Source organism: Micromesistius poutassou (genome assembly GCF_964030765.1).
Source record: "Micromesistius poutassou genome assembly, chromosome: 10".
Classification (NCBI taxonomy): domain Eukaryota; kingdom Metazoa; phylum Chordata; class Actinopteri; order Gadiformes; family Gadidae; genus Micromesistius; species Micromesistius poutassou.
Genome location: NC_140280.1, coordinates 2,832,193 through 2,846,142, shown reverse-complemented (window position 1 = coordinate 2,846,142; position 13,950 = coordinate 2,832,193). Strand labels below are relative to the sequence as shown.

The window sequence follows — 13,950 nt, the reverse complement described above, 5'->3', positions numbered from 1 at the left end:
GATGATCACAGCGGTAGGCCTGTCAAACCTGCAGTCTGTGGACCTCAACTCCTCCAGGAACCTCTTCGTTCTCGGCTTCTCCATGTTCTTTGGCCTAACACTACCAAACTACCTGGACACACACCCAGGAAGCATCAAGACAGGTACACACACACACACACACACACACACACACACACACACACACACACACTCATCACTGCTGATTACGTCACTTTGGTTTGGCACTGAGGTTTGTGTGTGTGTGTGTGTGTGTGTGTGTGTGTGTGTGTGTGTGTGTGTGTGTGTGTGTAGGTGTATCAGAGGTGGACCACATCCTGACTGTTCTTCTCTCCACTGAGATGTTCGTTGGAGGAATCCTCGCCTTTTGTCTGGACAACACTATACCAGGTACACACACACACACACACACTCTATACCAGGTAAACTCACACTATACCAGGTAAACACACACTATACCTGGTACACACACACATACACACACACACACACACACACACACAGAGTCCCTGGTACACACTCCATCTCTGTTTGCCACACACACATGCACATGCACACGCACACGCACACATAAAGTACACAGACACACACACTTACATGCAGATACACATACTCACCCACACACACACACACACACACTCATTCGTTTGCACCCACAATCACAAACTCTCTCTCTCTCTCTCTCTACAGGCACAAGAAAAGAGCGAGGCCTCTTGGACTTTGAGATGGCAGGCCACGCCCCTGTGGATAGCTCCACCCCTGACCACGCCCCCGGCCCCTCCTCCTACGACTTCCCAGTAGGAATGGGTCTTGTGCGGCGGGTGCGCTGGCTCCGCCGGCTGCCCATCAGCCCCACCTTCCAGGGCTTCCGGGCTCGGGACCCCCCACCCCTGGCCGCCACCAAGATCTAGTCCGGCAGCGTCACATCATCTTCATCATTATGTTATATTATATAATTACAGATTCAGCATTATGTTATAGCATATTTTATTATATTATTGTACATTGAGCATTATGTTATGACTATATATTATATTATTATATATTTATCATTATATATCATTATATATTGACCATTATATTATATACAGTATGTATCATTATGTTACAGTATTATTATATATTATATAATATATTTATTAGTATATTATGTATATTATGTTATTACATTACATCCATGATATGCTGCAAGCCATAATTCGCCAGAAGAGGAAACTGTTTACATATTTTTAAACAAATAAAAACAACTTTTCAATGTGTGGAAACATTAAAGTTGTAGTACGTAACTTTTCAACTAGCTGCGAGTGTAATATTCCCTGGACATCAATGCTGATCGAGATTGATTTCAATGTCATCAATACAATCAAATCCTATGACTGATATACAGGTAGTCTACCAATAAAAAAATGCTAGCCAGCCAGCCACATCTCGTATTATACTTCCTAAACCAAACCTCGGGTTCTGCATAGGGAAATAGATCACTCCAGCAAGGGGCTAATAGAATTGGAAACAAAGGTCATTAACAGGAGCCAACAAAGTATCAGTGAAGAAGGTGGGTACATCTGGTCAGGAGGCAGGAGGCAGGAGGAAGAGAAGGTTCTTACATATAGGACCTGGGGAGGGGAAGCTTCTGAGAAAGAATGAAAGAATGAAAGAAAGATGACAGTGGCCATGACAACGGGATCTGAAGAATAATGCGACAGAGAGAAAAGGTGAGCAGCGAGTGATGCTGATGAGTGGTGCCGTTTATTTTTGACGGTCAAGAATTTGATTTGGTCGGCTCTGAAATCACTTTGAAATCATTGAAATCACTTTCACAGCCCCCCATAAACATTCTCCACTTAGAAATATTTATATTCCACCAACGATTCTTATTTTCATGGGATTATACACTTATTACAATACATTTAAGAAAAACACCTTTAAATGTGTGCAAAATCTGCCCATAAAACAAATCAGACACAGTAGGCTAACCTTTACAACCAACAAGATGATAAAATGCTTCCAATTCTTCGGACCAAATAGTAATTTTGTATTATACTGGTTTATTTTCTCCTGGTTTATTTTCTCTCGCTGTGGCAGACTCAAGTCTACAAACCCTAACATATAATCCGATATAAAGCGACGGGGCCCACGGGGCCCAGCGTCCACGAAAAGGCTCCGGCTCCATGGCACTCTCTAGCGGCCTCGCCTGCACACTCACCCTGGGCCCCATACTCTGCTGGTCAGAGCAGAGGGGGTCGTCTGTTCGACATTAACTACTAACTACATGTTAAGTCGTATAGGACAGAGTTTAGGGTAATCAGAATGCGCGTTTAATGGTTCCTGCTTATCCGAGGATATATGTCTTCCTTGGTTCTTTTGTTTGGGGGAAAAACAAGCCTAGAAATATATTTTTGTAGACTGGAAGTGTTACGTGTTGGTTAGATTTGTGGAATATTACGTTTGTCTAACTGTTTTATTTATATTGTATTTCGTATTTATATGAAAGTTGTTATCAGGTAGGTTTTCTCCGCTAATGTTTTTGTTTCATCAAAGGGCTTGGATCATTGTTTTGTCCGAGCATCACGGGGACAAACGAACGCAGCCAATCACAAAAGTAAATTCACATGACGAAGTCTTAGAGTGACGTGGCTTTGGACTAATCACCAGAGGCTCAACGGCTCGCCGGCCAATCCTAAGTGCGTTTCTCGCTGGGGGTGGGGCCGGGGTCTGGCTGAGCGGGGAAGGGGAGGAGTCTCGGGCGGCAGAGTGGAAGGGAAATGGCGGCCGTGGCTGCAGAGCCAGCAGGAGCCGCGTCGGTTCCGACCGCAGCGACGGCAACAGACGACACGGGTCCACTGGAACCCGGTCCGGGTGAGACGATATACTCGGGGGAAGACCTCCCGACTGACGTTAGGCGAGAATACGCCGCAGTGAGCGAGCTCGCTGGCCCCGGAGGGCTGGAGGATGGGGACGTGGTGGAGGAATGCGGCCATGTCGGGCCCGCGGCGGGAACAACAGCACCCTCACCCCCGCGGACCACCGACACCGAGGAACACACCGAACTGTTCCCGAGTGACACCCCGACACTATCCGGAGGGGCGGGGGAGCCGCTCTCTCCCGGGCCGGTGGAGTACCGGAGTGTCATGACGGACTCCCAGCCGTCCGCCGTGTTCCTCCTCTCGTTCCCAGCCCACCCGGCCGCCCCGGAGGCCGGCGTGTCCCTCGCAGAACCCGCCGAGCCATCCACCAACGTCACGGCGAACGACTACTACCAGGACCGAGCGGAGCCGCGTATCGTACACCAAGACTCGGACCTCAGTTACACCTCTCTGACCGCGGAGGACGCGAGGCCGCCGGACAATTCCTCCTCCTCCTCCTCCGCGCCGACCGAGCACACGGAGGATGCTAGGGTAGACCCGGTCCCGGGGAGAAGCCCGGACCGGACCGCCTCACCCGTCGGCACCGCCACCATAATGGACTTAGAACCGGCAGCCACGGATCACAGCTCTACCTCCTGCGGCGGTTTCTCCAGAACCCAACCGACCTGCTGTGTAGTAGACTGCGACCTGACCCCTTCGAATCCCCCGGTCCCCGAGGCAGAGTCGCCAGGATCTGGTTCGCCTGGACCCGGTTCGCCTGGACCCGGTTCGCCCAGACCAGGTTCGCCCAGACCCGGTTCGTCCTGTCCCTCGCCTCCTCCGCGGAGTCCGGACGAGAGCAGGGACATAAAGCAGGAGGTCCGGGATGGTGAGTCCACGCCGGACGAACAGTCCAAACCGGATGAAGAGTCCAAACCGGACGAAGAGTCCAAACCGGAGCCGCTATCCGTCGAGCAGCTATCGGCCGGGTCGGAGGTTCGGGTCTCCCTGGACCACATCATCGACGACGCCTTGGTGGTGTCCTTCCGGCTAGGGGAGAAGGTGTTCTCGGGGGTCCTGATGGACCTGTCCCGCAGGTAAAGTAGCGGGCTACTATGAGGCGGGATCCTAATGTAGGCTTCATTAACTTAACTTGGAACTGGGAACAGATTCTTATTACAGCCCCGTTCATAATACTAGACAGAATATCACAAAAAACGCAGAGAAGCTGTCTTGTTAGTCAAAGTACAGTTGTCTTGTCGTGTAGACTGCTGTTCTCTTGCAGTTTAACTTCACATGGGTATAAGACTAGATTCATGAATAACACTCAGTTCAACACATTACACTTCAAGGTATACAGTTATACAGTATATCACATTTGGAACTATTGCAAAACGTATTTGGTTAAAAGATCATTAAATGAACTCTTACCGTGAGAATAACAACCTACAGGATGTTAATAATGTATATTAAACATGGTATTATTATACTAATTAATAATGTATTACTTGCTATAATATTACTGTCGGATAACGTGTCTGGACACCTAAAACACATACCCATACACACATACGTACAAGCAGACACGTACACATGCGTACACAAACACACACATGCAAGTACACGTAGACACACACGCACACACATCACCTGGGATCTACAGTGCACGCATAGCATCAGGCTTGAGCTCCATCACGTTCGTGGAGATCTGTCGCCCCTCAGAGACCGGGCCACACCCCTCAGAGACCTCTGCAGTGTCTGGCAGCCGTCCTCCCAGAGGTCAGCGACAAGGCGCTGGTCTCTGCAGAGGTCGGCATCCAGGCCTGTGATTGGTGGAGCGGGTCAGGCCTAGGGTTTGTTTCAGACGAATGAGAGCGAGACACCACCAAGGACCAATGAGTGCTGTTCACACTCAGGTGTTTCCGTGTTTTTCTGGGCTGGTGCGTTGAGGTCAGGATTAGTGTTACCGTGGAGGTATTAACCCCCCCTGTCCCCCCAGGTTCGGCCCCTACGGGATCCCCATCACGGTGTTTCCTGAGAGGAGCAAGCCGGCCCCCTCGCCCGCGCCGCCGCCGCCGCCGTCACAGGAAGCAGACGCCGGTGCCATCGCCGAGACGCCGCCGCCGCCGCCGCCCCCTCGGACCTCCAAGCCCCCCCCCTTGTTCCAGGACGGTGCCCCGTACCCCCCGCCCCTCCTCATCAGGGACTCCTACAACCAGGCCTTACCTCAGCCCCCTCCCCGCAAAATCAAGCGGCCGAAGCGGCGCTATCGCTACGAGGACCCGCCCACCTCCATCATGAACGCCATCAAGCTCCGCCCCCGCCAGCTGCTGTGTGACAAGTGTAAGGGGCTGGTCTCGACCGGCGGGGGCGGAGCCCCGCGAGAGGCCCGGCGGGGAGGAGGAGGAGGAGGAGGTGGAGGTGGTGGTGGAGGAGGAGGAGAGGAGGCGTCACGCAGGAGGAGACACACCGACGCCACCTCCACCTCCTCCACGGCCGCCAAGCAACTGAGGACTGAGGTGAAGCCACCGCCCCCCTCGTGCTCGGGCCGCGTGCTGCGGGCCCCGGCCACCCGGCGCCTGAAGGCCACGCGGCCCGTCCTGAAGAAGCCCCGCCCCTCCCCCGCCCCCGGGCCCCTCCCCCCCGCCGGGCCCCCCCCCCCCCGCCCTCCCGGGGGGGGGTGCAAGGGCCCTGACGCGGGCGGCGGCCCTGCAGGAGGCGACCCAGCACCAGAAGGTCCACTTCACCCGGCGGCTGCAGCAGCTGGGCCCCCCGCCGCGGGCCCCGCTGCCCCCCCGCCTCCGCATCAAACCTCAAAGGTATCGTACCGACGACCCCGCCCCCGTGCCGCCGCAGGCCACGCCCACGCCCGCCTCTAACCCCGCCCCCTCCTCCCCTGCAGGAGTAGCTAGCGTCGCCGTAGTGTTGAAGGAGCAGCAGGAGGAGGCGGGGGAGGTGCGGGGGGGCAGTCTGTTGCTCTGCGTGGCCTTCAAAGCTCCCGCCACGCCCCCGGCCTCCTCCTCCTCCTCCTCTTCCTCCTCCTCCTCGCTCCTCCTCGACCCCCTCAAGGGCCCCGGCTCTGAGGACGGCCCCGCCGCTCCCCCGGGGGAGACGCGGAGCAGGAGCGGGAGGAGGTGCGGCGCGGAGCGGGGCGTGTGCGTGGGAGACATCGTGTGGGCCAAGATCTCGGGGTTCCCCTGGTGGCCGGCCCAGGTGCTGGCCCTCAGCGGGGGGGCCCGGCGCGAGGAGGAGGCGCGCGTGGCCTGGTTCGGCTCCCCCACCACCTCCTTCCTTCCCGTCTCCCAGCTGGCGCCCTTCCTGGAGAGCTTCCAGAGCCGCTTCGACAGGAAGAGGCGGGGCCCGTACCGCCGTGCCGTCACTGAGGCGGCACGTGCCGCCACGCCCCTCCCCCCGGGGGTCCGCTCGCTGCTCACTCAGCTGGAGGCCTGACACACACACACACACACAGACTCAAACATAGCACACACACACACAGACACTCAAACATAGCACACACACACACACACACACACACACACTCAAACATAGGAAACATGGCATGCACACACACACTCACACACAGACTCCGAGTGCTGGTTCCTGGTTGCAGTTGCAGCCCATTGCCTTCTGCCTGTGGCCCCGCCCCCTTGTGGGCAGGGCAAGGGGGTTGGTTGTTGACCTCTGAACTCTGCTGAAGAACTGACCCCTTCCCCTTCCCCCTCCCCCACCAGAATGCTGTGACACGTCGTTAGATCTGATTGGTTCTCATCTCTTGATCTTCCTGTTAGAGGAGTGACCACATCCGTCCTGTCTGACCTCTGACCTTGGGAAACGATCCAATCCAGTCCACCTCCCCTCACACCCAAAACCCACCACACGTTAGTTCAGCTCACCTCCTCCAGTAAGTTAGGGTTAGTTTAGTATGGTCAGGGTTAGTTTGGTAGGGTAGTGAAGGAGCTTCACTAGGGTTAGTTTAGTAGGGTAGGGACGAGGTCTAGGGTAGCGTTGAGGTCTACCGTAGCGTTGAGGTCTACCGTAGCGTTGAGGTCTAGTGTAGTGACTAGGTCTAGGGTAGGGACGAGGTCCAGGGTAGGGACGAGGTCTAGTGTAGTGACGAGGTCTAGGGTAGGGACGAGGTGTAGGTTAGGGACGAGGTCTAGGGTAGGGACGAGGTCTAGGGTAGGGATGAGGTCTAGGGTAGGGTTGAGGTCTACCATAGGGTAGGGATGAGGTCTAGGGTAGGGTGGTGGACCAGGGTATGGGTCTGGGGTAGGGTTGAGATCTGGGGTAGGTATGAGGTCTATGGTAGGGTGGAGGTCCAGGATTGAGTGCTAGGGTAGGGTAGGGGTCTGGGTAGGGTTGTGGCCCAGGGTAGAGGTGACAGAGCGATGTTGGAGGGATGATGTTCTGTTCTTAATTTATTCCCGGGAGCATCTGTTTGCAGACAAGAGTACTGTTTACTCCCAGATCAACGATTGACTAATTGTATAAATGTCTTTTTCTGATGTTTAAAACAAAAATAAAACCAACAAAAACATAAATAAATAAATAAAATAAAGAGCTTCCATCCTTGTGGTCATTTGGGGCAGAGCCAGGGTAGGGGCGTGGCTAGTGAACAGATTATCTTACCTGCAAACAGATGAGAAGGTCATGCTGTCATCTCTGAATACTCAGTACTCATCCCTTACAGTCAGCCATGATGAGTTATGTAGCATAGTACAACAGTACTACTGTGGTCTAATAGTATGGAGTATCACAGTACTATGGTAGTACTGTGATTCTCTGTACTATTTTACCACAGTACGGTAGTTGTGTGGTAAAATAGCACAGTAATAACAGTACCATGTAGGCCAACAGTACCATGTAGGCAGGAGATGGAGAAGTGATGAGATGATGATGAAGGGTGAGGTGAGGAGGTGGTGATGAGGATGGGTAGCTGATGATGGGGAGGAAGTGATGATGGGGAAAAGGAGAGGTGGAGGAGGAGCTGATGTGGTGATGAGGAGGAGGGGGGAGGTAGGGAGGTGTTGTCTCTTGTATAACCAGAGGTTTAGAGTAGATGCTTCTAGTGCCTCAGTTCTATTGTGACTCCCTCCCTCACTAGTGCTTCCACAGTGACTCTATCTCTCTCTCTCTCTTTCTCTCTCTAGCGTTGCCACGGTGAAGGGTTGCTGATGCGGGGGAAGATCCCGGCTGCCATTGGTGTTGAGGTTGCTGACGGTCCAATCAGGAGGCGGGAGGGCCCCAGCTGACCCCGTTTTTATTTAACTGTTAGGGTGAGAATGAAGAAACTATATTTATAAAGAGATGCACACACTCAGGCTGTCTACAAGCAGATGCTCCTGACGTTACCATAGAAACAGTCTCTCCATCCCCCTCCTCCGTGTGTGTGTTCTCGTCTCCCCCGTGGTGTACACACGCAGGCGGTTTATCAAATGCTTTTAAATATTTGAAGACGCGTTCCATAGACTCACTGTCCTGCGTTGTGTAAATGAGTTCACCTCCTACTGCACTTTGTGGAGCTCCGCTCGTCTCCCGCCGCGGACCAGATCATCTCCACGGACTCTTGCCCCCCCCCCCTTCTCCTGCTCGGGTCATGTGACCCAGCAGACCGGATGATTGACAGCCGATTTTACACCCGATGGAATGAATCCATACCGTAATCCCGCCCCCTCTATTCATCAAGTGTAGAGAAATGCACTGCCCCTGTCCCCCTGCCCCCCCCCCGCTCCTGCCTTAAAGAGAGATTTAAACTATGTTGTGTTATTTGGTCTTTATTGATCCAGAATAAAGAGCAGCTGATCAAACATTCACATGTCATGTGTCATGATGTCCCGCCCTGTTCCACACGCCGACAGTCCGCGTGGTCTGCAGACGCCATGTTCCTGCGTCACCTCGAGGACCCGTGGTTTCATCAGCTGACGACACGCCGCAGTCTGCTCATTGATCACATGTAGCCAAGGTGAACAGGTCGCCACACTGATCAGGTCGCCACGCTGATCAGGTCGCCCCGGTGATCAGGTCGCCACGGTGATCAGGTCACCACAGTGATCAGGTAGCCACGGTGATCAGGTCACCACGGTGATCAGGTCACCACGGTGATCAGGTCGCCACGGTGATCAGGTAGCCATGGTGATCAGGTCGCCATGTTGATCCGGTAGCCACGGCGATCAGGTCTCCACGGTGAGAGGATTCTCTTCTTATTCTGACTTCCAATATCTCCGTTAAACATGCATGCACACACACACAGTCACACACACAGTCACAGGCGCACACACACACAGGCGCACACACACTCCCCACACCCACTCCAGTTCTGTGCTACTGTCTGTTCGTTGCTAGGGTGGGACGGTTTCCATGGCGCTATGTGTTGTTGTTGTTGTTGTTGCCGGCGCCCTGGACGAAGTTGATAGAGTAGGCTCCTGCCGGGTCCTGGTTCACCTGGAAGTTGTTGGTGGAAAGACCGAAAGGTCTCAGGAACATGTTGCCCAGGTCCTTCAGCTTACCTGAAAACACAGTACACTGTATGACTATTGTAGTACTACAGTAGGACTTCTGTAAGCCTACTGTAGGACTATTGTAGTACTCAAAGTTAGTAGTACTATAGTTACCCATCATCTCCTCCTTCAGGCGCTCATTCTTCTCCTCAATCTCCCGAGGTAACCTCTGGTAGAGAGACATGGAAAGAAAGAGAGAGATATAGATATCTATTGATACATTTCCTGGTATGTCTCTGTGTGTATATATAGATATTTATAGATAGATATCACGGTATGTCTCGGTATGTATGAATAGATATCAATAGATAGATATCACGGTGTGTCTCTGTGTATGTATATGTACGTAGATATCTAGAGATAGATATGTATGTGTATGTATATATATGTATATATAGCTATATATAGATGTAAATGTATGTATATATAGCTGTCTATATATACTGTATGTATATACACAAACACGCATATATATACATATACATTTATGTTAAGTGTATATATATAGACATAGACATTTATGTATGATATAGCTATCTAAAGATTTGTATGTTTTAGGGATGGAACGGTTCACAAAATTCACGGTTCGGTTCATATCACGGTTTTAGGGTCACGTTTTTCGGTGCCTAAAAAGTGCCTATAAAAACAATATATAAATATATTATAGGGTTCTTCCCAAACCATGTAATAGTGGTGCTGTGCTACCATGTAGCATTTTATACAGGGCTGACGCGAAAAATACATTTCATTTCTGAAACGGTCTAATGGGTTAACATGTCTAATGGAATGAGCAAAACTGCAATACGACGTTAGTGCCGTGTAGAGGAAGTCAGCGGCTTTTGGATCCTCTCTCGGCCTGAGTCTGACTCGGTTAGAGCAGAGCCCTGATGTAAAGCGGGTCACACACCAGACGAGCCACGGAGCGTTGCGCCGGGCAGAGTAGCTTAGGTCTGGTTCTTTGTTTGATATGATGCGTGGTAATGGCGGTGCGATGCGGGCCAAGGTTTGGAGCCGGGCTGGAAGTTCTAGCGCGGCTGCATGGCGACGCCATTGAAACACGACCCACGGTTCCAAGCAAGTTCCAATGACGACACACTGCTTTTGAACAGGTATAAATAGATGTGTATGTATTTAGAAAGCTATCTAAAAATATTACCCTGATCACCGTGGCGACCTGATCACCAAGGCTATGAAAATGTTTTGATACATGTGGGTGTGTTTATTAAGCTATAGATCTATAGATACACAAGGGTATGTGTTAATGAAGCAATATATCTATAAATGGGTCTGTATATCTACAGATGGGTCTGTAGATCTACAGATGGGTCTGTATATCTACAGAAGGGTCTGTATATCTACAGAAGGGTCTGTGTATCTATAGATGGGATCTATATCTGTAGATCTATAGACCCTATAGCGGGTGTGTGCGGTACCATGCAGGCTGCGCGGGCCTCCGGGTGGCCTGGCTGGGCCTCCAGGAGGTTCTGGTAGTCCACCAGGGCTTGTTCCAGCTGCTCCGACGCCTCGTACAGCTGAGCCCGGCGCAGGAGGGCGCGCACATAGCCAGGGTCCAGCTCCAGCGCTGCAGCCACAAACCACACGCTTAGGAGGCTCACACACACACAGTATATGTATATATATATATACATATATAGATATAGATAGATATACACACACACACAGTATATATAGATATACACACACACACATATATATATATATATATATATATTAACATAAACACACACACATATATATACATATACACAAAAACTCAAACGTACACACATATATGTAGACACACATCCACGTCTATATATACACACGCTTCACACACACCTTTAGAGCAGTCTGCGATGGCAGATTCTTTGCGATCCTGAGGAGAGGTCACATGACATAATTTCATTCATTTGCTATAGGGTTAGATGTAGATGGGTTAGGTTAGGGTTAGATGTAGATGGGTTAGGTTAGGGTTAGATGTAGATGGGTTAGGTTAGGGTTAGATGTAGATGGGGTAAGGTTAGGGTTGGATGTAGATGGGTTAGGTTAGGGTTAGATGTAGACGGGGTAAGGTTAGGGTTAGCTGTAGATGGGTTAGGTTAGGGTTAGATGTAGACAAGGTAAGGTTAGGGTTGGATGTAGATGGGTTAGGGTTGGATGTAGATGGGTTAGGTTAGGGTTCGATGTAGATGGTTTAGGTTTTATTGAATTTGTTTACTGATTGTAATACACTCTGTGAGTGTCTTGTCGTGACTTGTCTTGTCCTGTCCTGATGTTTTATGTGAGGACCACAATGGAAATAAGTCCTGGACTTTATTGTGTTTGTATCCTCAATTGTGTCTTGTTGATGTCTTTGTGTCTATGTGTGTAAAACATTTCTGATACAATTAAATAAATCAAATCAAATCAAATCAAATCAAATCAAAAGTTAGGGTTAGGGTTGTCGGTGAAAGGAAGATGGTGTTTCCAACAGTAGGTGGTTGTCAGTGACAGGAAGATGGTGTTTCAGATGGGAATATGTTTCTAACAAGATGTACAGTATGTGTGACAGGAAGTGGGTGTTTCTAACAGGAAGCGGGTGTGTACCAGGTGGAGGCAAGCAGCGGCTCGGTTGGAGAACAGAACGGCTCGCTCTCTGCTGAAGCACACGGGACACGCCCTCAATGCTGCCGTGTAGCGGAGCTCCGCCTCCAAATGCTCTGAAACACATCAGCCGCTCTCCATTACATCATGATCACCACCTCACCATTACATCATGATCACCACCTCACCATTACATCATGATCACCACCTCACCATTACATCATGATCACCACCTCACCATTACCTCATGAACACCACCCCTTTTAACTCATTAACACTTAATTATCATTATCATTTATCCAAAGCGACTACGGTTCATACACACATTCACACACCGACGGGTGTGTCAACCACACACAGCGACAGCCAGCTCGTCGGGACAGTAAGGTTGTCTTGCTCAGGGACACCTCGACACTGAGCTAAGCCGATATAATATACTGTTATCAATATCTGTTATCATATATTTATTCTGTTTTAACTTGCCTCCAGATTTGAAGAGAGCGTTTCCTTCCTCCTTCAGAACCAGACTCTCCTTTCGCCTCACCTGAAACACACACACACTAATTGGTCACACACACACACAGACTTATTACACAAACACACACACACTTATTACACACACACGTGTGGGTCAATACACACATACACACACAAACCTCCTTCTCCTCTTCAGTGAGGTCCTTCTCTGCCTCCGCCAGCTTCTCATCATCGAACTCTAGAGTTTTCTGAACCTTCTCTTTGATCTCCTCCTCCTCCTTCTCCTCCTCCTCCTCCTCCTCTAACTTCAAGTCTGAATCCATCCCTCCACCAGCCTCCTCAGCTGCTCCTTCTAACAACCCCGCCTTCTCTGCTCCTACTGCCACGTCCTCCTCCTCTTCAACCACCTCCTCCTCTCTGTTGCAACTCTGTGTCCAAGAGGGGGCCTCTAGATGGCCAGTGGCTTCCTGTTTAGACTCCTCCTCTTCATGTTTAGACCCCTCCTCTTCCTGTTTAGAGTCCTCCTCTTCCTCCTGTCCTGGGGCTTCCTGGCACTCATAGAAGTCCTCTTCCTCTTCCTCCTCCTGCTCCTCCTTCTCCCTCCGAATGTCCCTGAAAGACAAACAGGAACCAATCAGAGAGCCTTAAATAATCAAAATCTACATCACAGTGACCCCGAAAACCTTGTTCTCTACCCCACAGTAACCCATGGTAACCTTGTTCTCTATTTAATGTTGTAAATATAATTTACATAAATTACAATGTTCTGTAGCTAAGTATTTCATATAATTTCCATAAGTTTAATTAAAATGTTCTTTAGTCAGGGGTAGTGCTGGTGTTGTGTTGTTGTGTAGTGTATTTGTGAAGTGTGTGTGTGTGTTTTTGTGTTTCGTAGTTCAGTCTAATGTAGTTCTGTAGTTAGTTGTGTATTTGTTGTGTAGTATAGTTGCGTATCTGCGTTGGGTAAAGTAGTTGTGTGGTGAAGTTGTGTAGTATAGTGTGTATTTGTTGTGTTTTGTATTTGTGTTGTGTAGTGTAGTTCCTACTGTGACATTGTGTTGACAGCTCCCTGCCCAACAGCTCCTCTTTTATGCTCCTCCATGCTGCGCACACACACACACACACACACACACAGTTTATCAATTGCATAAGAAATACTATGATACAATATTCCTCAAAGAGAATACTATAATATACTCTGCCATTATAATCCTATACTACACTCTCTACCATTGGAATACTATACTATAATACTAACTTATATATAATATAATAAGATACAATAATATAATCTGCCATTACTATTACAATTCTCTACAATAATAGAAATACTATGATACTCAATACACAATATGTTGTAACTTATCGACAGAATTCTACTGGACATTAATACAGTAGAACGGAAGTGTATGTGTGTTGAAAAAAACGATTGACATTGAGGTTAGGAATTAATATAAATTGTAAATATCACGTTACTGTTATTATGTTTTCATTTTCTATCTTTACCTTGCGGCTTCGCGTCGCTATGCTTCCGGGTTTGACGTCAAAGC

General features: G+C 49.8%; 3 protein-coding genes across 3 annotated transcripts in view; 2 read left to right on the top strand and 1 right to left on the bottom strand.

Moving 5' to 3' along the window:
• The window catches only part of slc23a1 (solute carrier family 23 member 1), a gene marked incomplete at both ends in the record, with an annotated part of 6,996 nt that extends 6,085 nt beyond the window's left edge, over positions 1 to 911 (top strand). The window contains 3 exons of the mRNA XM_084473653.1: positions 1 to 143; positions 295 to 390; positions 691 to 911. The exon at positions 1 to 143 is cut by the window's left edge and continues 1 nt beyond it. Coding sequence (XP_084329779.1) covers positions 1 to 143; positions 295 to 390; positions 691 to 911 — 460 coding nt within the window. The remainder of the gene's footprint in view (positions 144 to 294; positions 391 to 690) is intronic.
• A 1,851-nt stretch (positions 912 to 2,762) lies between these two features.
• pwwp2a (PWWP domain containing 2A) lies at positions 2,763 to 6,900 on the top strand (the record flags this gene model as incomplete). Its single annotated transcript, XM_084474527.1, is given in 3 exon segments — positions 2,763 to 3,940; positions 4,843 to 5,458; positions 5,460 to 6,900. Coding segments are annotated over 3 exon segments (2,628 nt in total). The 3' UTR covers positions 6,294 to 6,900.
• A 273-nt stretch (positions 6,901 to 7,173) lies between these two features.
• Positions 7,174 to 13,939, bottom strand: ttc1 (tetratricopeptide repeat domain 1). The gene is made up of 9 exons (XM_084474526.1): positions 13,907 to 13,939; positions 13,447 to 13,503; positions 12,580 to 13,012; positions 12,407 to 12,467; positions 11,927 to 12,039; positions 11,180 to 11,216; positions 10,774 to 10,922; positions 9,455 to 9,509; positions 7,174 to 9,349 (listed from the first exon to the last, which is right to left on the bottom strand). Exons 2-9 carry the CDS (start codon positions 13,500 to 13,502, stop codon positions 9,207 to 9,209), a joined length of 1,047 nt encoding a protein of 348 aa, XP_084330652.1. The 5' UTR covers position 13,503; positions 13,907 to 13,939; the 3' UTR covers positions 7,174 to 9,206.
• Positions 13,940 to 13,950: the final 11 nt, after the last annotated feature.